A 22,886-nucleotide genomic window follows, 5' to 3' on the forward strand; every position below is an offset into this window, starting at 1 on the left:
CGTTTACAAATATAAAACCTTCATGGATCAAAAATTTATAAAAGAAAGAGTCATAATTGACCTTGTTTGCAGTTCTTGGTGTCCTCTCAACAGTTTTACAGATGTCTTTTATAATGGTGGTCTATGGGGAAAATGTTTTTTGGGCCGCAGGGGGATTTTTTCGCTGCAATATCGCGAGTGACCACTGGGCAAAATTGGCTGCAAGGCTAAGCTTATTTGGAAAGAACGAGCCGGAAGTAGCACTTTATCTGCCTCTTTCGGACTTGACAGTGGTCGGTGGGCAGCAGAGGCAGAGGTACGGCAGCGGCACAGTGCGTCGAGCGTAGAGATGGAGGGAGAGCTGGCCGGCGGCGAGCTCGTGTAACCCGGACAGGAGGACATCAGATGAAGAGAGGAGATAACCATGTTTGATGCCGAATAGAAAGCATCTTCACAGCAAAACCAGGATCGCCTCAGACATACCAGCGTCATGAAACCAGTCCTGTATTGAGGTGAGAGCCGCTGCTGCCGCTGCTGCGTTTTTATCTCTTATTTAGCGCGTCTGACGCTTCTGATGAGACGTTTTTACAGAGCTCCTGTTTTCATGTGCTGGTGATGTGAGGAGAAAGGCAGCGATTTGTTTGAGGAGAACAACAAACCTCCAGGTGCTGAGGAGGACAGAGAAGAGTGTTTCGGTGTCAAAAAAGAAGCCTGCGTTTATTTGACGGTAGAGAACAAGTGCAGTCGGCTGGTTGAGACTCCGGATGAGACTTTTGAGGGGGGTCGCGGTGAAAAGGGGCTTTTCCGATAATCCATTTAATAGCCTTTAGGGAGTAAAGTCTGGTCAGTGACAGGGACGGCTCGGATCAGGGGCCTGATGTGATGTGATCTTGATGTGATGTGATCTATAGGCCCGCTCGAGATGATCCAAAATCAGTGTACCGACTCGTGCCTCCGACGCACGCAGCCTCCCATTCATCGCCTCCATTCTGGACCCGGATCTGTCAGCCATTCAGCAGGAGGCTGCCACCGCTTCCCATTCATGAAGTCCAGTATACGCAGCCTGCACAACGATCCACTGTTGGCTTTAAATAGGCTCCCTGGGCCTGCAGTAGGCCTGTTTTAGGCCTGCTATTGACTTTCTCTCATATATCTTTTTATAGGCTACACGAGTCAGTTAATATGAAGCCTGATAAGTCTGATTTCAACAGGATAAAGGCCTTTACATCACCGTAGTATCATGATAATACCCCAATTAGGCTGTATTGCATCTCTGACACTACGTTGGCATTTTACAGTGAATTCACAGAAGGTAGGTGCTTGTTATATATTTATAATTGAATTATGTCAACAGGGTTGTTGTCTTGCATCTCTCTGAAATCAAATGTTACAAAGATGCAACAATCCTTTCATTAAAAATGAAAGCTTTTCACAGCCAAGTGATGTCACTCCATCCAGGTGAGGCTATATATCCTGCAGAGGGATGGACAGAATAACAAGAACACCTTACATGTATTATGATACAATCCAACAGCACCACAAAAATGCCTCTTGCACAGATGAATCTTCACCTGTCCGTCATTGTCTCTATGAAGAAGGTATAGCTGAAACGTCTGTGCATCTTTCTCCCTGTGCTTGTATTGGACAAGTGAAATGAAATAAAAAGAAAATATCTGATTGATTTTTTTAGTGCAGAAACAGTTAGTTGGTTAATCAATTAGGTGATAAACAGGAAATTAATTGAATTTTAATAATTGATTAATTCAGCTTCTCAAACAAGAGGATTTGCTGTTTTTTATGTTTTATATCATTGAATATCCTGTGAAGATGTTACCTTGTCCTCCAGGAACTTGTGACGGGCATTTTTTTTCTTTTTTACAGTTTTATGACATTTCATAGACCAAACAATGACTCAATTAATATTAGAAATAACCGACAAATGAATCATTAATGCAAATAAGGATTATTTTCATTACTGTTTAATCTGCAGATTATTTTTTCAGTTTGGTCCATAAAATGTTTAATTTGGTTGTTTTGTTTCACCAACAGTCCAAACCTAAAGATATTCAGTTTACTATCACATAAGACAAAAAAAAACTAAATCCTCACAATCCAGATGCTTGAGCAAGGAAATGTTTGGCCTTTTTGCTTGAAAAAAGTCTTAAACAATGAATTGATTATCAAAATAGCGGCTATTTTTCTGTTGATCAACTACTCGACTAATTATGAGCCCTACTAAGTTATATAGTTACATCCCTACATACATAGAGGTGTACATGCTATTTTGTCCACCCCTCTTGGTACCATCATCAGGCTGTTTATTATATCAGCTCCGCTCTGTGACACTGCATTAAAAACCCATCTATTTCAGTGAGTGACACACTTGACGCTCACACAGGTTGTGCTGTATTTCTCCTCCATGCGAGGCCTGTGGTCATCTGTGAAATTAGTTAGACCCTGGTGGGTGAGAGACAGGAAATGGAAGTCCGTAGCGGAATGTGCGTCTCCCACGCGCTCCATCCTTTATCACTTGCTGCCATATGGATGCCTGAGCTCACTCAATATTTACATTGTCACTGCTTGCCAGGGAGAGAAGGAGAGAGAGCCTGCTGGTTGGAGGACACGCTAATTAATGTGTTTAATATCTGTGTGATGAGGCTCGGCTACCGACATCATTAGAAGTGGCTGAAAAACCCGCAGGGAGACGGGCGAGCCCTGATCAGTTTGTTCATGTGTGTTATGTTTTTGGTGATGTGGTACTCAGGAATGAACAGTCTTCGTCTTCTTATCAAGTCTGGTTTGTTATCACTGGTATCACTGGTTTGCACGCACACACACACACACTGATACTTTTATGTAGCTGGGTGTATCAGTATCGGGATCAGGACTGTATACCTTTCATAATGTCTGCCTGTGTGCACGTCACATCCTGTAGTCTCACAGCGAAGGTAGACACTCTCCTCTCTGGTGGTCCTGTGCTGCGTTGGGACTGATAGAAACGTTCCAGACAACATTCAGTTGCATCAATGGAGGGAGGAGGTTATCAGCTGCCAGGTCAAAGGTCAGTGACCGGCTGCACAGATCCAAACGTAGGTAAAGGAGGGGGTCTATTACTGCTGACCCCTACTTCTGCTTTTCCTCATCTCCTCCCTTATCTGACCCTTCTATCTGCTATCTCTCCCCTCATGGGATTATTATCTCCTGTCTACATCTCCTCCTTCCACCTCCATCATCCTTCCCTTCATACAGACAGTTTACATACTTTCCCTTATTGCCTTCCCGCCATCTTCACACACACACCCACACACACACCTGGACGTCTACTGTAATAATCTGTCTTTTGACTTGACTGGAGGTGAGTCATTGTGTGACTTCCCCCCTGTGTCGTTGTCTGCTTTTGTGTTTGTAGCTGGAGTGCAGCTCCTCCTTCTGCAAGTGTCCAGAGAAACAAAACTAAACAAGACATGTTCCTGCTGATATCTGCATCTCTGTCATCTAAAAGTTTGTGCTGCAAAATCCATCTTAATTTTTGGCCTAGTAACCAATTAGATAGCTCTGGCAGCCCCGATCCTGTCTCTGTCACATATTTAATGTGCTTAGTTACCTCATTATCACGACTGCAAGTAATAATAGTGACTGAACAATTATTTTCTCAGTTAATCAATTATTCATTTGGTCAATAAAAGGTCAAAACATAGTGATAGATGTCCATCACAGCTTCCTGAAGGCCAAAGTGACAACTTCAAAATATTTATTTTGTCTGACCAACAGTCTAAAACCTAAATATATTCAGTTTAGTCTCATATAAGACAAAGAAAAGCAGTAAATCCTCACAATTGAGACGCATGAAGAAGGGAATGGTTGGCGTTTGCTTGAAAAATGACTGTAATGATTAATCGATACAGAGCTGAAACAATTAGTCAATTTTATTTAGTTAATGGACAGAAAATAAATCAATTTTGGTGACTAGATAATTTAATTAAGTTATTTGATCAAGCAAAAATGCCAAAAACGGGGATGTGGGAACTGGGATCTCTATCTCTATCTTCTCAAATGTGAGAATTTGCTGTTTTTCTCTGATTTATATCATTTTAAATGGAATGTTTTTTGGTTTTTGGGCTGTTGGCCAAACAAAACAAGACATTTGAAGATGTAACTATGAGCTCTTAGAAATTGTAATGATCATTTGTCCCCCTTTTTTTTTTTTTTTTAAATTTCATAGATTAAAATATCAATTAATCGAAAAAATTATTGTCAGATTAATTGGAAATTAAATAATCCTTAGTTACAGCCCCTAAAGTGGTTATCAAAATAGTTGCCTGATTATTTTTCTGTAGATCGACTAATCAATTAATAGACTAATCATTTAATCTCAATTTATAATGAATACTTTTGGATATGCATGAACAGTATGTGAACATCATATTTATGAAGGAGGGTGTGATATCCGGTGTTCTGGTGTGTGTGTGTGATAGACATAACAGCTTGTACGTCTTCAAATGTCCTCATTCCACATTTAACTGCTGCAATATTTACATCTTATATAAGAAAACATAATTAATGGATTCACGTGGCGTGGAAAATGTTGTGTATGTGCGGTGCTGCGCTGTACTGAGTGTGCTGCTAGCTGTGCTGTGCTGTGCTGTGCTGTGGAGCAGGCTAATCTTAGAAAACATGGCTGGACCCAAACTCCCCGGGGTGGGAGCACAACATCACCAATCATCCTCATCAGCCAATCACGGAGGGTGCGCTCCTGGCATGAAACCGCTCGCAGCAACGTGTGTGCTTGGATGTAAGAGTCTAAAACATGTTAAACTACATGTTTATCTCAGCGAGGACATGGAAGTACAGTATGCGTACACACAGCTTTAAAAACACAATCCTTCTACATCCGTTATGCTTGGCTAGAGTATTATTTCCTCAGTAGCTCTATAGTACTGCCCACAATACCGCAGTATTAATCAGGCATATGTAATTCCTGGCTCTGCACAGTTCAGTCCTGTGAGGGCTCTCTACAAAGCACATGAAGTGAACAGATCTTGTACGATGTGTTTTGCAGGCTGCAGTTGATAGCTTCTCCCTGCGCAGTAATGTCTCTTTCCTCTCCTCCCCAGTCAGTTTACTGTTACAGTCACAACTCCCAACCATCTGACAGAGACATCAGCCCTGCTCCCCTGGGTAAAGGAGCAGCAGGAGGGGGCACAGTAGTGGTAGATTTTTACAACAGATAGGGAAGAGATACAGGAAGGAGAAAGGCTTCTGAGGGATGAAGGATGGAGGTGAAAATTGCTCAGATGGACCTGAAGTGAAGGGGAGTCGTGGGGATGCCTCTTCGTCTCTTCGTCCTTCCTTTATGATCCCCTTGTCCCACCTCCACACACTCCTTGATTGTTTTAGCAGCTGTCCTATGGAGCAAAAACATGCCCCCCCCCCCCCCCCCCCCCCTTTTGAATCCCACTCCTCTTTTTCTCCTCCGCCACTTGTTCTTTCATTCAGTCCCCACACACAATTCTTGTTTTCGCTGTCTCTGCCAATCATTTATGCTTTATACCCCTGTGTGCCTTTGCAGCATGTAGTCTGCTGAGCCTCAGAAAAACCTTAATGCTGTCCACTTCCTCCAGCGTCTCATGGCTTGAGTTTCATGCTGACTCGGTGAGCGAGTGTGTGTGTGTGCGTGTGTGTGTGTGTGTGTGAATGTGAGTGTGTGTGGGTGTGTGAATGTGAGTGTGTGTGGGCGTGGCATACAGTGAGCTCAGTATCCTTGAGAGAGGCACATCCTCATCTTTGCGGAAGGGCAGGAGTTTGAGAAATGCACCTCGGTGTGTGTTGTTGTTTTTCTGCTGAATGAGTGGAAAGTTGGCCCAGTGCAGGTTTTTAAATAGCTGAATGGGTATTGACTTCCTCGCAGCCAGCGGTAGCACACACACCCACACACACACACACACACACACACACACACAAGATAATTATTACAACAACACTTGGTGATTAGTGGTTTAGCTTACAAATCTTGTGAGGCTTGAATGAATGAATGGATGGATGTTTGGATGAATGACACGATGGATTCATGAATGAAGCCCTCAAAGTGGAAAGTGATCTTACCTTTTCTTCCATACATTTATCAGCTCGGTGCTGCTTTCTAGTAAGGAACCCTTTATAACAGGTTTTATATGTTATAACTAGCGGGTTTATTAATAAATAAGTTAATAAAACATTCAGAGCATTATGCCCTTAATTGCCAGGTTGTGAAAAACACCTTTGTATTTTATATTTCTTAACAAAGCAGTTATAATAGTTGGTAATCCATTTATGAATGTTTTTGTGTTGTTATAAAGGGTTCCTAATACATCTAGTCTGCAGTTGTAATTAGTTATTAATAAATGGATTTTGGTCCGGATCTTATGCGGCTCTTTTCTAGAAGTACTCTATGGAAGCAAAAAGGGGCCATAATAATTTGAATTTTATAAGCAACCAAATACCTAATTGTTAACCTAACCTCCACTGGATATTAGATACTACTGAATGTATAGCATTGAAATGTTGTAGCCTGTTGTCTCAATTTATGTGGTTTGAATTCCTCTCTTTGAAATTTCCAGAAACGTCAAATTCAATTGTCTGACGTTTCCTCATTGGATCACATGACTGACAGAACATAACTTGATAGGTCAGAAGTCTATTGAGTCCAATTAGGTTGGTTTCTTCTCCTTGGTGGCACAGATTAAGTTAGAATTCTCAACTCAATTCTTTTGACTTTTAGATTCGATAGGCTAATTACCTTCTGGAAATTAAACAAGAAAATTCAAATGAAATTCATTCAGAGGGATGATTTTCAAATTCAAATAATGCAGTGCTATAAATTCAGTGGTATTTAAATTTGAACATGAGTTATTGAGTAGCGGTTCAACTTCATAATTACGTATTTAACTGCTCATAAAATCCTTTCTTGGCTTTCATAGCGGTCAAACTGTCCAACCAATCAAAGGGAGTTTTTCACATCCAACCCAACAGATGTTATTAATGGCTTGTAACTGATCTAGTAAGCTTTATTAACCATTAATAAAGCAATTAGTTACAACTCTTTGTGGAACCACAAACTCTTTATGTTAGCATATTTCTACTCTTTCTTTCTCTCCTCTTTCTCTCAGTAAGTCATCAGTTTGTGTATAAGAGCACCGTCACAAAATCAAACCTCTTGCTTTGCCTCTGTGCGCTGCAAGTCTCTAAAACCTGTTAAGATGTATTTCTGTCGCCTGATGACAGGTTATGAAAGCACTCCCATCTCGGGACCTTTGGTTGTGATTTAGCCGGGGGCTAGAACGTGGGAGAAAACAACAACAACACAGTGCTGCTCATTCACTTTCCTTCACTGCACAGACAACCCAAGCGGTGAGATAATCTCAGAAATGTCATGCGTCCAATCAAAACAGCACAAATTGAGATTCCCGGGCCTCCCACAATATGTGAAGTCATACAGCAGCATGATGCAGGGCTAAAATGGCCACAGTATTTGCATTTAAGATTCCACCTGGCCACAGATAATGGTGACATTTCCTTCTCTGTTTTTTTTTATTATTCTCTAATCTCACCTGTTCCTTTGCTTTCTCAATCCATCACCACATTCTTCTGAAAATCTGACACCGTGTCTAAGCATCCAGGAGTTTCTACAAGATGAGCTAAGAGATAGTCCTTCAAAGAACAGGGACTCCTGTGTACTTTCCCTTATCATATCCTGTCTCTGATCTGGTGTATTGTTTGTGTCAGATCTGTGAGTTTTTCAAAGGGGACAGAGGGAAATGGAAGAGGGAATGAGTAAAAGAGATTGGCTTATAGTTGAACGTGTGTGTCAGACTTAATTCCAGTGGAGACCAGAGAGTTTTGCGCTAATCCTTTATGAAAAGACAACCCACACGGATGCTTTTGAAAATGAAAATAAAGCTGCTTGCAGGAAAAATTCCAGGAAACTCTGCAGCGTTGTAAGCGTGTACGCATGCATGATTCGGTTTAAGAGTGCAATTTCAGAAGCAAACATTTGAGCACATTTTGTGAGGGAGCAGCCAAGAGGAGCCCAGCAGCTCTGAGAATAAGCTCTCACAGCTTGGGGAGTGTTGGCCATCCCTGTGCGTATGTCACCCAGCCTGCCCACTCAGACAATCTCCTTTTATGTGCGGTATTTACAGATGACAATAATAAAACCAACATGTGTTTGATTGTGTGATGCTATTTGCTGATGCTGATCTGCAGCTGTATTAGTCACTGATGTGCTGAGGCAGAGAGAGAGAGAGAGGAAGGAAGGGGGTGAAAACTGGCCTTGGATATTGCTACTGACACAATGGTGGTATGACTCTGTGTTAAATCCCCACCGCAGACCAGAGAGAGGAGTTTTTTCAGTGATGTGATGTGGTTTGGCACTGCTTGGCCCTGATGTGGCCCAGAGAGGGAGGCATACACACAGAGAGGAATAGAGGAATGTAAGGATGATTGGAGGAGAGCAACTATGGTCTGAAAAAATATTCATTATTCAGAGAAACAACAGTGAGTGAAACAGACGGGACATAAAGAGGAGCCATATGATCACTCTTTGTTGAATCCAAGTTGCTGTTAACCTGCTCTGACAGAACACACTTCTAGATAATTCAGATAATCTGAGTGCTTGTCAGAAATGATCAATTGGTGAAGCTCAAAACTGATGGAGACCCGGATGATTTTCTTTTGATCAGTTGTCACATTGAATCTGCCAATAAGTCATTTTCAAACTTTCATGACAATCCTGCACAAGATCTTGAGCTGTCATGAATTTAGGACTCTTAAAAATGATTTTTTAAAGTGTTTTAGGGGCATTTTTGCTTTTATTAGACAGTGATAGCAGAGAGATGACAGGAAATGAATGGAGAGAGATTACATGTAAATTCTTTGGCCAGATTCAAACCAGCAGTGTTGTGATTACATGATTATGGATGGATTGCGGTGAGATTTTGTACAGATATGCTTGGTCCCCAGAGGAAGCCTGCTGAACATCAGTATGTTAGCAATTATCATTATGAACATGTTAGCATGCTAATGGTAGCATTTAGCTCAAAGCACACTGTGCCTAAGCACAGGCTGTCATGATATTAATATTATAATGACAGACACAAGCTGGTTCAGCAGTCTGCTTCATTCACACATCTTTTATTCTTTGCACCATCACACGTGCAGGCTGTCCCACAGCTGCTGCATGTCTGATCTAAAGCCAGGAGTTACACAAATACATACTGCAGTCTTTTGCTTGCATCCACACTGACACTGTGCTCTCTCTCTCTCTCTCTCTCCAGCCTCTCCTCGGTGGGTTGGCATGGCCCAGTGATGAACGGAGCGGTGGTGCCCGGTAGCCCGGAGCTCTCCTCCTCGTGCCCACTGCCTGACTGGCGAGAGTTCTGTGAGCTCCATGCTCGAGCCTCCGCTGCAGACTTCGCTGACAAGTTCCAGCGCTTCCTGTCAGAGAACCCGTGCTACGACTCGCCCGGTGCCGATGCCAGCTTCTCACAGCACTTTGCTCATCATTTCTTGGAGTGCTTCTCTGCAGCACTGACCCAGGCCCGGGAGAACCAGGCATCCTCGCCGGGGGAGGACGGCTCCAACACAGCGCCCAAGTACAGCATTGTTCCTTTCCTGGGAATCCAGGGCTGCCCATTGTCCTACGGTCACGACCTCTACCAGAGACGCAAGGACGCCGGGGCTTCAAGTGAATCCCTGGACAGTATGGACAGCGGAGGGGGAGGGATAGATGGGGGAGGCAGTGGCACTGCTGCCTCCCGAGGCCCCCAGCCGGCCCACAAGGTGTCTGCTCTGGGACAGTCCCGCAGCTCAGAGGACGTGTCGGTAAGTCATCCCAAAGCTCGCTTCAAGAAAGGCTTCTCCCTGAGGAACATGAGCCTGTGTGTGGTGGATGGGGTGAAGGAGATGTGGCACCGACGGGCCTCCCCTGAACCTGACGCTCCCTCTGGGGCCAGGAAGGCTAACGGGGGAGGAGGAGGAGGAGCAGGGGAGGCTGCAGGGGGAGAGAAGTGGTCCCAGAAGCTGCGGCTTCCCAGGGGTTCCCAGGGCCACAAGGCCGAGCTGCTGGAAATCCAGAGAGAGGGAGCACTGAGGTACATGGTGGCCGATGACACAAACTGTATGGGTGCTGCGCAATGGCAGAAGTGCCGCCTGCTGCTGAGGAAAACCAAGAGGGAGGAAGGAGGGGAGAGATTCCTGCTGGAGTTCTACGTACCACCTAAGGTACACAAATACACACATTGAGAACAGCTAGGCAGCGTGGATATAGTCCTGAAATTATGATGATTTAATATAAAATATGTCTTCATTGGAGTACTTAATACTGTACATTAAGGAAACTTAAAATGTCCTTATATCTGCCCACAATGTGCTATAAACTATTTATGAAATGTTTATATACTGCTTATAAATGCTAAATAGGGATTTTAAGTAAAATGTTACCTTTGGGATCCATGTCTTTATTCAGACCACTTAAAAATGGTCCCCAAATCTTGTTGAACTTTTCACCAGAGCCATTTCTATTATAGTGAACGTTTTCCAGGTATAGAAAGGAAGTAATTTCTTCCAGGCTCTGTGTAAAACTAGGTGGACAAGCTGATTCCCAGTTCGTCAAGATAAGTCTAATTGAAGATTAGTCTTAAAGATTAATTGAAAAAAATGATCAACACATTAACTATTAATGAAAATAACATGGAGAGACATGAATTCAGCCTGATAATCCAACCTTCTCTTGACCCTGGGTGACACAGCCTGAAGCCGAAACACACACATCGCACTCACGTGCATGCATGCACACTTCACATTTGTCTATATGGGATTTCCAGATCATTGCCCCTGACCTTAAGAAGGCCATGAGGCTGTGCAGCTGAGTGTGTGTAAATCTGCCACTGTCCTTTGATCATGGCTGGTGGGAATGTGGGGGTAAGGCTGGCGGAGAGGGGGGAGAGAGGGGTAAGGACAGGTGGGAGGCAGGCATGGGAGGGGGTTGAAGTAGTTGATAGAGATCCAGAGACTGTGTGAGAGAGAGCGGAAGCTGTTACATTGATTTCTGTAAGTGTAACGGATCGCAGAAGTTTCCCTTTCATGTGCAAAAAATAAATATTGATTGGTTCCCCCATCTCTGGCAAACTGGCTGCGGTGACAAACTGAAGAGGAACCGAAATAGTTTTGTGAGTCACTCAAAAACTCTGCCAAGTGAGAGCCACAAGGGGAACATATAAAATGAAACTTAATAATTGTGCTTCAGCAGTTTCATCTGTTATGTTCTATTAATGTCCACACGTTGGAAAATTATTATCAGCCGCGGATGAGGCTGAGATTAGGGGAGACTTCAGAGTAGCAGTTACAGCCTTGTTGACACATAAATTAAACACACACATCTAGACGGGCTTGCCCTGTAGACGCTCTCCAAGTTGTTTTATCACTGCTGTCCTATTCAGGTCTTACAAATCATAACAGTGCAGAGTCAACAGTGTTGGAAAGATAAACTGACTTATAAAATCTCACTCCTGCCTGCTCCTGGCTGACTGGTTCTGGCTCCGTCCCTGTCAGTGCCATCAATCTGCCGGCTGCTCTGTGTGGCAGAGACAGCACACTGCAGCACGCTAACTGCCTGCATTATGACACAGCAGCAGGCCCTGAGAGGACCCAACTGTTTTATGTAAAAACAAGTCCTAAAATGCCTTAAAAAATAGCTGTCTTTTTCTATTTGCTGAAGTGCTTGTCTTATTTTTATTGATAACTTGCCCAAATGAAACCCATTACTGTGGGTGTTTTGACAGTCGGTTACATGTATTTAAGGATAGGTTCATATTTTTCCTCAATCTGTTTTAAAACAATCCTCACATGCCCAAATGCACTTTGAAAGAGTTATTGTTTGCCTTTATTGTTCCTCCTCTCCATACTGGCTGTGAAGAAAACTTGGCTCTCATTCGGTTAGTGTTGTTGGCTTTGTTTGTTTAAACAGTAGGTTCGGCCAACTCGTGGAAAAACATATTTTCTCACTTACCTCTTGTGGTATTTAACCATGCAGATAGTTTTGGTTTTCTCCTGTGAGGTTTTGAGACATCCATCTCTGAGATTGTCACCTCATTTAAATTGAAATACTGAACTTAAAGCTGCACTAATCAATATTTTCATATTAAAATGGATCAAATAATATGAGTAACCTGAGAGGGGTCACTCAAATTGATGAAAACCATAAACAATTATCGCCCGACTATGCAGTTTCCCTCAGCTCTGTGGAGCATTATAGAGTCTTTCAGCTCATTGTTTTGGTTTTACACCCCCCAACTTCACTGCTTTGGTTCAGTCTCACCGTTCTCATCAGTGTTATCTCTAGACGCAGCAGGCAGCTGTTTTCAGAAAAAAAAGCTCTAAAAACGGACTGCATGCTACCGGCCCAGCACCAAACAACAGACAGACAAAGTTAGTGATTATCTGGTGAGCATAGTGGAGCATTTAGTGGCTAAAGAGCAAAATATTTCTCTGAGGAATTGGTAGAGATCAAATGTTCATTGGATTTACATTTGTCTGGTGTCCAGAAACACAACTACTACTGCAATGCCAAATATCTCAAAACATGGACCAATAAATGCAAAACTATCTGTATTGCTAAATACTGCTCAAAGTGAGTGACAATAATATGATTTTTTGTAATTTGGACAAACTTTTTTCTCAAAAAGACAGTTCAAGATTGATATTTAACACTTTCCTGTAAGACTGTAAATGCTCTGTGCTGAAGCGTAGACTGTCATGGTCACTGGTTAACACTGGCTTGCATAACTACACATTTCAATAGACAGTGCCCACAGATATCAGGCTTGCACTGTCCATTGTAGAGGTACAGGAAATGGTCAAACAGTTTAATACAGGAAGTGGTTTTTGACATCTGATCCTCAGAAAGGAATTGTGGGCGTGGATGGCAGCCAGCTGCACAGGCAGATCAAGATGAAAACAGTGTTACTCCAGACAGATCAGCTGATAAGCCTCTGCCAGACCATCAGTCAGCCTCTCTCTCGCTCTCTGCCTCTCCTGACACAAACAGAAATAAATACACACACACACACAGCTCACTGCTCCGAACACACTCATTGGATCTGTTAAGATTATCGTCTGGATCCAACTCTCTGCAGAGGGCAAACTCAGGCCAGGCTGTTTTCTGTGATCACCCTCTTGTAAACTCTTCCTGTGTTATGTTTGTTACAGTCAGCAAGGATAATCGCTGAGAGGCGCAGTGAGAAATAAGAGAGCTGCAGAATAGTTTTGCATATTGTGCAGTCTTCTGTAAATCCTTACTACTCTTTTATATTTAGATATATGTTTGGGGAGAGTTGTTAAATCTCAGGACAGCAGACAGGGGGTGTAGTTCATTGCTAGTTAGGCTGTACCTATAACTCAGATTGTATGTTACCCCTTAATTATCATGCGTGAGGGACAATTTTGAGGGTTGGGCGCAGCTCATACTAGAGACGGGGGATGTAGAGGCACTGCTTAAAACTACACCACTAATTTAAAGTTCTAAATGGGGCTTTTTTTGTAGTAAAATATAAAGGTTCCACTTTTACAAGTTGCCTCTGACAGGATGTAATGAAGGAGTTATTTTAACTTTGGACCCTTCATAATTGCTTATGGTGTTTTTTGGTGAAAGTACACTGGCACAAAATTGTACTACTATCCATGGAGTGATGCATTTTTGGTTTTCTGGAACAGAGATGATTAGAAGTAATGTTGCCACCATCTTGCAGGTGTTTCTTGATCCACTCAGGCAGCACATGCTTAGTTATCATCTAAAGCAGTGGTTCCCAACCTTTTCTGCGTGTGATTCTTTAATAGAAAGCATAAAGCATACTCTGATTCTGATTCATACTCTTGTCTGTTTTTAGCAGTTCACACCAAGCAGATTTTCCTGTTTAAAACTGTTTAATTTGATTAATTTTTAAAGGCCTATTGAGGTATAAATACACAGTATTAAACTACACACTAAGAAATAAGCAAATATTAGAGAAATATAAGAAAATAAACATACTGTTGTGTAGCTGAATTTGTTTTTTTTGTTTGTTTCCTTCCTTGGAAATAATCTTGGAAATATTGACCCCTTTGATTCATCTCAGATTCAGCTCACCTTGTAAGAGTCCTAATCTCAGCAAATTTTTGTTTTTACTACTTCCTTGAAACACACAAACTGTGTAGATGCAGCAAGATGACACAGTATAACCACAACATCTGCAACACACTGTATATATTGCGTGTACCGTACAGAGTGCACATGATTTTTTCCAATCCTGTTCCTGCCCTGGTGACATCTCATAATCACTTTACCCCACCCTCACCATTGCAGAATATCCAGATTACAGAGAACGGTAGAACTTACATAATAAAGGAATAAACAAATATAAGAAAGCACCACAAGACAGCTCTGAACTAATTTCCTCCCATTTCCTAAAAAGGTAAATACAACACTTTTTAATTTTTATATTATTTTGCAGGAAACCACTGATCTTACAGTGCAAAATACTACAGTTGTGAATTTGGACCTTTATGTCCAGATTGTCTTTAAAGTGTTAAGTTATCACAAAAAGTAAAAAATATTCATAATGCAGTTAATATGAGCTTTTGTGTGTCTTTGCATGTTCGTTCCAGTCCTCAAAGCCTAAGGTGAGCATCCCTTTGTCAGCCATCGTGGAGGTGAGGACCACCATGCCGCTTGAGATGCCAGACAAGGACAACACCTTTGTTCTTAAGGTAGAAGCTGCTCCATTTTACAGCCACATGTACGCAACTGCATCTGACTCAGTTTCAGATCTAAGTGCTTGACGGGATTACTCCATTTTGATGAAAAAAAAGCTACATAGATATACTTGAAGACATAGTTTGTTGAAAAAACAGGTTGTTGGAAAATGCTAAGCTAGTCCCTGCTGAGTTAACATTGGATTTGCCCTGTTCTGTACCCTGATGCGGTCTCTCAAACAGAGCTCAGTGTGTGATCGTAGTGTTTGGCTGCTTCCACAGGTGGAAAACGGGGGTGAGTACATCCTGGAAACCATCGACTCGCTGCAGAAAAACTCCTGGGTTGCTGACATCCAGGACTGCTTAGACCCTGGGTAAACCACCAGATAAATATTTGCTACTGGCTGAAGATGGAGAGAAGAGAGGGACAGAGGGATGGAGAGAGGGGGAAAGGGTGGATGGGAAGGGGGAAGGGAGGGGTAACACACACAGTCATTAATCATCCAATTAGTGGAGTTTTTTGACAGGTTTCTTTAGCACAAACATGGGCAAGTTTGCACCCTCACACACACACACACACACTCACACCGCTGACATTCCTCCTCAGTCCCCTGAGGACGTTTGTCGGCGCAGCTCAGGACCTAAACAAAGATTATTTGTGTCCATGTTTGTAGGATGTCGGTGTGTGTTGAGTTGTGTGTTAGGACGTGGTGGTGTTTGCACATGCGTGTGCGTTGTGTATACGTTCTTGCGGTTCTCCTGACCTGCCTGCTTGTGTACAGTGACAGCGGTGATGACATCGAGCTGGCGTCATGTCCTCATGGTCAGGCCTCCAAAGATTGCTCCATGGTGGCCTCTTGCAGCTGTGAGCTGCTGTCTGAGGGTGAGCAAAGACTTTTTCCCCAGCAGCACTGTCATGTTACATAACATTCAAATCTTTGGATCCAGATGAATGTGTTAATATATAAAAAACATGTTTAGGTGTGTACCGTGCTCCAGAGAGGTCATGTCCTACAGCAGCGGAGCATTACAGCGCCCCCTCGGTCCGTTGCAGGGAACCCCCCTTCACCCAGCACCCATCCCACATGCCTTTAGAGCGTTTCCTCCAGTCCCCAGAGGCCCAGGGCTCCAACTCTGCAGCAGGTAATAACACTTACATTTGCTTTGTCTCTCCACAAATTGAAAGAAAAACAGAAAAGAGGATTAAAGATAAAGAAAAGAAACATTAATTTGTGTGTGACTCTACTCAGGTGGCAGTGAAGGTGCAAAAGACTCAGATGGGGATGCTAGCCTGGCGGGTTACCCATGGTTCCATGGCACACTGTCCCGTGTGCGTGCCGCTCAGCTGGTGCTTGCAGGGGGGGCCAGGAGCCACGGGCTCTTTGTGATTCGCCAGAGCGAGACACGGCCGGGCGAGTATGTCCTCACCTTCAACTTCCAGGGCAAAGCCAAGGTGAGGCAATTGGAGAGAGCACAAAAAAAAGAGTGAACTAAACAGTTTAATAGCAGTTTGTTACAGCATGTGATCGAGTCTTTACACCCCAGTAAACTAACTGTAGAGATAGGAGGGTGTGAGTGTGTTGAATATGTGTAGATCATGGGTGAAATGTGTTAATTTATCAATTAATGTATTGATTGTTTTTCCAATTAATAAATTAAATTTGGTCAATAAAATGTAAAATTGTATAGCAAATGATTGTTACAAGTTACCAGATTCCAAATGTGTGTCCTAAGTTGGCTTATTTTATCCAACAACAGTGAAAAACCCCAAAGGTATTGAATTTGAAGTGATATAAAATCAAGAAAAGCAGGAAATCTATTATTTTATTCACCGAATAATGAGATAACGTATCGTTTCCACACTAGAATACATAATTTTCGTCTCCCAGCTACAGTCTTGCTGTGCAGGAGTATTACAGTATGACATTTGAGGCGGTAGCTCACAGCAGACCAAGTTGCCCCAGGCCTGGAAAAGATGCAGTAATGTCAACGTTTTATGTCCTCTTATGTAACACGATCCCTGCACATCACATCCTGCCAGCCGGCAGTGTTGAGGAAGTGTCAGCTGCCGCCTCTTCCTCTGGTGTCAGTCTTGGCATTCTGTTAAGCTGCTCCCACAGCGAGACGCCTCTCAGATAATGTCCTGACCTCTGTCTTGGTCTGTCTGTTTCAGATGTTCACTTTGTCTCCCTCTGCAATTCTCTGTCTTTCTTTCCCTCACTTCATTTACCTATCTTCCCTCCTTGGAATCAACTCTCCTGTTGATTTCTTGTCTCCCCCTCTGTCCTTTCTTCTCCCTCACAGCATTTGCGTTTGTCAGTGAATGAGAACGGGCAGTGCCACGTCCACCACTTGTGGTTCCACACCGTGTCGGACATGTTGAGACACTTCCATGCCCACCCCATCCCCCTCGAATCTGGAGGTTCAGCTGACATCACATTACGCTCCTATGTACAAGTGCAGAGAAGCTCCACCACAGGTACACAACACGCAAACTTAAAATAATTTATCTAACTGGAAATGTCCTAGATTTTGATGATTCTAGATGTTCTTAAACATACAATAAGACCTTTTCAGAGTATATGTTTCTAGATATTTTGTAAATTGTAACACATTGGCCTTATATTTGTATGTCAGGACCTCTTGGAAAATGATCAGATCCTAATTGGACTTTTAATTAGAGGCTTGAGGCTTCAGCAGTCTGAGTTAGTCATATCAAGTGGATATCTGTCACATTTAAAGTCTTTTTAGCATCAAATTCCCTCTTTGTGTTTCCCTGTTGAGCTGTGGTGGAAGTATAGTAACAAAAAGAGGGACTTTGGCACTAAAAACACTGTAATGTTGAAAGATATCTATTTGATTTGACAAATGTGGACGACTGAAGCTTCATATTAGCTTTAGATAAGCTTTTAAATACATTTTTGCACAGAAGGAGGACTGTGGATTTTGGCCCCCATCATTTACGTTGTAAGTGCATTATGAAGGGATCTTCTAATGGTCAGTATGAACAGGAAGAATGATTATACCAAGAAAAAAATATTTCAATGTTCATTTGGGCACCTGACTGTTGTTTTAACACACACAAAAATTGTGAACCCATCCTTTAAAGACACTGTAGAGGTGTTTTCTGGCCTTGTGTTGAAGTCTGGTGGAGTTATGATGGGAGATACCTGAGGTCACCAAAGTCCTGCACTAATGGTTAAGTCTTAAGTTGATCTCAAATGTGCAATAAAAAGATGTTGGTCAATCACATTCTGTACATGACCACACAACCCTGAGAAGAGGTCCAATCAGGCAATTAAATAAAAATATCTGTGGATGAACTAAGGGTGTTTAGGACTTTTAAAAACCAGCAGTCCTATCATGAGTTGTAGGACAAATGTACAATTTTGTGGTCTACAATGGCTGCACAAAGATGGGCCTGGGTCATATTCTATAAAATATCACAATAGCACTATAAAGGTAGAAGGTACACAAAACGTGTTCACCTAAACTATTCCTTATTTACATTTTGTTGATTTGGGGTATTCCAATGAGTTTCTCATTACTACAGCCTGACCTATACTGGATGTTTAGGCTGACATCTATAATTGATAGGACAATAGTCATTTTTACATAAACACATAACATGCACAATTTTTTAAAATAATTTTGACCACAATATTGTATAACTTGTCAGTTCTCTCTGGTGGACAAACTGAAATGGAGACTCCATTTCTTCACCTCAAAGCTATTGTAGGCCTTTCTGTACTGCAATTTCTTGTTACTTATCAGCTGACATACAATAAACAAATATGATCGATAGGATATATCAGCAGTAAGTTAATATCGGCCGACATATCGGTTTACTTCTACTCATTACATTGCTTGAGATTCAACACAAGACTATCCAACAATTGAATTAACACATCTTCCCTCTTACAAATGAAAAGTTGAGTTCATAAGAAATAAAACATACCTTTAATCAGTTGAATACACTTTGCCGCTACAGCCCTACTTGATGTGGTATGACCAGTAGTTTATGGTGGCTACTGTTAGCAAACTTAAGCCAAATATTGCTATGTAACTAACTACCATTACTAAGCCAGTTCACTCACTTTATGGCTCTTCTACGCATGTGGTACTGTTACACTGTGTTCTAGCATTTTACATGATCCTGAAACAGCCACTTATAGCCACAGTTGTTCCTGTTGAGCAAACATTAAGAGTCACTTTAACAAAAATGCTAGAGCAGAGCTTTGAAATAAGTTGTTTGTGGTTTCAGTGAAGAGCTAGATGACATGAGTATATGTAACTGCATTTTTTCAAGTGTCTCTGCTTGACAGTCACCCTCTCAGGTCACCAGAGAATAATGGGGGGTGATTAGAAACTTCTAGAAAGTTGGATGTGCTGATGGATCCTTGAAGAAGGAGGAGGTTGAGCTGAAACTCACTGAACCTGCCCACCCCCCTCCTCCATACCGTTCCTGCCGTCCGCTCTCCTGGCATGGGATGAATGCCCTCCTGTACAGGAGAGTGAGGGGGCGATTATACCACAGGAGTTTTGCATGCAGGCCGAGACTCTGGTCCCAACCCACCCTGGTTGTCACAAAGAGGCTCTCTGTTTCGCCAAACGCTGGACCTACACACACTCACTCCCATGCACACACTTACATAGAGTGAGGGTTTGAGTCAGGGTGTAAAAGGCTTTATTGATACACTGGTCAGGCATGTCTTTGGCACCAATGTTGTCAGTGTTATTGCCAACCAAGAGAAAGGATAATAAAGGAAGCCAACACTGCCTGTGTTTACATGCTGCTCTATGAAGGAGTCTTTTACTCACAACTCTCTCGGCTAAACCAGTGAACTTTAATCAGCAGCACAGATAAATCTATATTATTGATATGTCTTATATTAAAAGATTTCTTCTCCTCACAAACTCTCCTTGAATCTGCTACAGATGTGACCGTGCCTCCAGTCCTCACCCCACCCAGGGATGCGGGCTGCCGGACAGATTCAGCCCAGCCAGCTCTCCACCCTTCCGGGATCACAGCCTCTGCAGGGCCTCCTCCTGATACCCCTCTCTCTTCGAGCACCTCCTCCTCACCCACAGCCCTTCCCTCCCTCTCCCGCAGTGACCCAGGCACTGGAGGAGGGTTACAGAGCCGGAGCAACAGCTCCGAACGCCTGCTTGAGGCCTCTAGTGGTGCATCTGAGGACTACCATGATGCTGATGGGACTCGCAGGGCCCGAGCAGTAGAGAACCAGTACTCTTTCTACTAAATGACCCAAGGCAGGCTTAAGTCAAAGGTTCTGATTGGATGAGACACAGAAAGTTGGAGGTGACATGGGATGCTCTGCTGATGATGAAAGTGATCCATATCACTGGATCACACATTGTTTTATTTGTTTGTTTTTGTTTCAAGGCAATTTCCTGTTTCTCTGATTTGAGAGGGGAGGTGAGATCATGCAGGGGCAGAGTGTTCACGCTGATAAATCCCTCAGGCTCCGTGGCTGCATTTCAAACTAAAACTGTCAGCTGGCATTGTGAACAAAGAAAGAGAGTGCTACAGGTCAAAAAAGGACATGTTGAGACCTAGATGTAAAAAACACAGCAGTGAAGATGGGTGTGGGCGCAGAAAGCAAGAGGAAGTCATCTAGTCGAGTCATATGGCTTTGATTCACCTCATCTGACCACTTCCTGTTCACTCTAACTCACACTTCCCCGGGAGCAGAGCCTGCGTCACCACCCCACTGATGGATCGAGAGTTTTGAAATGACCCCAAAGAAACACTCCTTCCCCTCAGAGCTCCTCCGAGCTCCCGAGAGCATCCAGTTAATGTTTGTAAAGCTGCTTTGAGTCTGTCCCGGATATCCTCACTGTCCCTGTGGGGTTTCCCTACAAAATCCTGCTCTGGGTCTGCTTTACACTAATATCAGCACAGCAATCATGGGTGTGTTAGTGTTAGCTCAGAGATGTTTTTCTTAAATGTGTACAGCCTAAAAGGTCTTAGTGCCTGACAATTACCTTGGACTTGAACGGACACAGCGACACAGAAAGCTACTGTCAGTGACGATGTCGAGGAGGATGTTGACATCTTGCATAATCACAACAGCCCAAAAACTAAATGCAGGTGGTTCTTTTTACTGTCAGTTTCTGCTTAAAACACACTGAACATGCATACTGAAACGTTTTTGTTCTCACAGATTTATTGATGGCTGCAACATAAACACAAAACATCAGTTTCAAAATGTTAAAACGGAAGTGAAAAGTTCAGTTCAGTCTGTATGAAAATGATGAGGCGGCTCCCATTTTGGTGTCATGCTGGGTTATTTCTATGAGTGTGTGGTGGTGTATTAGAGTCCAAGTATTTTTCAATGATCGGTGTGCTACAGTAGTGTTTCTAAAACATGGTTTTCGAGGTCCCTCCGTCTGGTGCTGGTTCTGTATTCAAGCTCATCATATCGATAACCTGTAGATTAGATATGCTGTTAATATAGGAGTTCACTTTGAAGTAATGCCTTGAAGATTATTATTAAACCAAATCCAGCATTTATCGGAGGGACTTGGGACTTGGTTTTTAGAACGGTGGCAGTATTGCGTGTTGTTTGCACGGCCTGCAGGTGAACTTGTGTGAACTGGAACGGTACAAGCAGTAAAACAAAAGGTACTAAATGGCCATGCTTGAATGGAAAGATGTGATATTGCTGCTTTACTTTATGCTGACCCAGTATTGCTTAGGCTTTTAAGTTAGCTATTCAAAAGGATATTAAAACCTGATTATCACACCTCAAGATATTTACAATTAAAAGAATTCATGTCATGGTCCAAGAGATTCATCAGAACACAACGTACCCTCTTAAAGCATGTGAAACCCATTTAAAAACCATAAACCCAGCTACTAAAAAAGCAGCTACTATATATAATATTTCCTTTTGTTCAGTTGAAATAAACAAATCAAGATGCCACCCACGTCTGTCTTTTCAAGCACGGCCATTTAGCTGTGAAGGTGAAATTTCAATTTCAGTCAAGGAGCAGGCAGAGCAGTTCATGTGCCAATTTGAATCCTATTTTTGAGACATATTTATTCCTCAGCCGTTGTAAATTACGTTTTTCCTATTGAGTCTTATTTATGTACAATTGATTGATTCTTCTTGATGAAACGTCCTCAGTGGAAACCGTCCGTTGCAGGAGCCCATCTTACATATCACAGATTGCTCACGTCTCCCTTTTATTTTCTTAACACTTCTTAAAGCTGATTTTCTGTTGTCTGACTGAGTTTTGAAGAGTCTGTGCAATTTTGTACAAAGTGATGTACTTGACATACTACTTTATATTTCTGTGAATAAAATGTGAACAAACTGTTGCACGTTTTTCATTCATAAATGTGTCGATTTGTGGGTTGAGAGTAAAATGTGGGAGGTGAAAGACACTGAAAGGTCAAGAGCTTTTAGTTTTGTAAACATAATCTGATGGAGACAGTTTTTAAAGTGACAGGTATTGCTCTGCAGAGATGAAACAGTCACTCCTCAATAGTGGAGTGACTGTTTGTGAGAGATGTGCAACAAGTCGTGGTTTTCTTTTGTTTCAGTTTTAATAAAAATGTCAGTCTGTGTTCCACAAATAGGCCTGAATGCAGATACCATGTTTACAAGTTATGCTATGAATAAACTCTGAGTGGTCATCTATGTACTTATAGTTAGGGTTATGGTTAAGTGTATGACATCTGATAACCATGACTCAGAGATCTTAATTGAGAGTGTTTGATCAATAGGTTAGTTTACTGTATAATCACAGACATTTCCCACAATTGATAGTGATGTTTGTAGCATCTCTGAGGAAACAGATGAGAGAAATGAGTGAAATAGATGAGATATTTTATCATCAACAGCAACCTTCTGCAGGCTGCAGCTGACCACTTGCATCAGTGTCACTGAGCCACTCCAGTCATGTACTCAGATGCCCTCTACAGGTCAGATCTTACAACATTACAAAAAACCCCCAAAACAATTAAACTGTTTTATTTATTTCCTGTATGTACAATACATACACTTGTACACATTTCAGCACCTGGAAGAAGGTGTTAAATATGTACCAATTTTCTAATAACTATTATAACTCTACTGCACTTCAAAGTAAATTTTCTACATTACAGAGCCAGTGTG

General features: G+C 42.3%; 1 protein-coding gene across 6 annotated transcripts; it reads left to right on the forward strand.

Annotated features, from left to right (window-relative positions):
• Positions 1–238: 238 nt before the first annotated feature.
• LOC121898741 (SH2B adapter protein 2) lies at positions 239–22,087 on the forward strand. Of its 6 annotated transcripts, none has more exons than XM_042414120.1 (10): positions 239–491; positions 2,915–3,040; positions 9,291–10,236; positions 14,656–14,757; positions 15,025–15,116; positions 15,525–15,625; positions 15,724–15,885; positions 15,993–16,195; positions 17,047–17,221; positions 19,681–22,087. In XM_042414120.1, exons 2-10 carry the CDS (start codon positions 3,006–3,008, stop codon positions 20,001–20,003), a joined length of 2,139 nt encoding a protein of 712 aa, XP_042270054.1. In that variant the 5' UTR covers positions 239–491; positions 2,915–3,005; the 3' UTR covers positions 20,004–22,087. The 6 variants fall into 6 exon arrangements, with proteins under 6 accessions (XP_042270054.1, XP_042270056.1, XP_042270060.1 ...); XM_042414121.1 differs by lacking the exon at positions 239–491 and adding an exon at positions 651–1,291; XM_042414122.1 differs by lacking the exon at positions 2,915–3,040.
• Positions 22,088–22,886: the final 799 nt, after the last annotated feature.

This window comes from Thunnus maccoyii, chromosome 6, assembly GCF_910596095.1.
Source record: "Thunnus maccoyii chromosome 6, fThuMac1.1, whole genome shotgun sequence".
NCBI lineage: Eukaryota > Metazoa > Chordata > Actinopteri > Scombriformes > Scombridae > Thunnus > Thunnus maccoyii.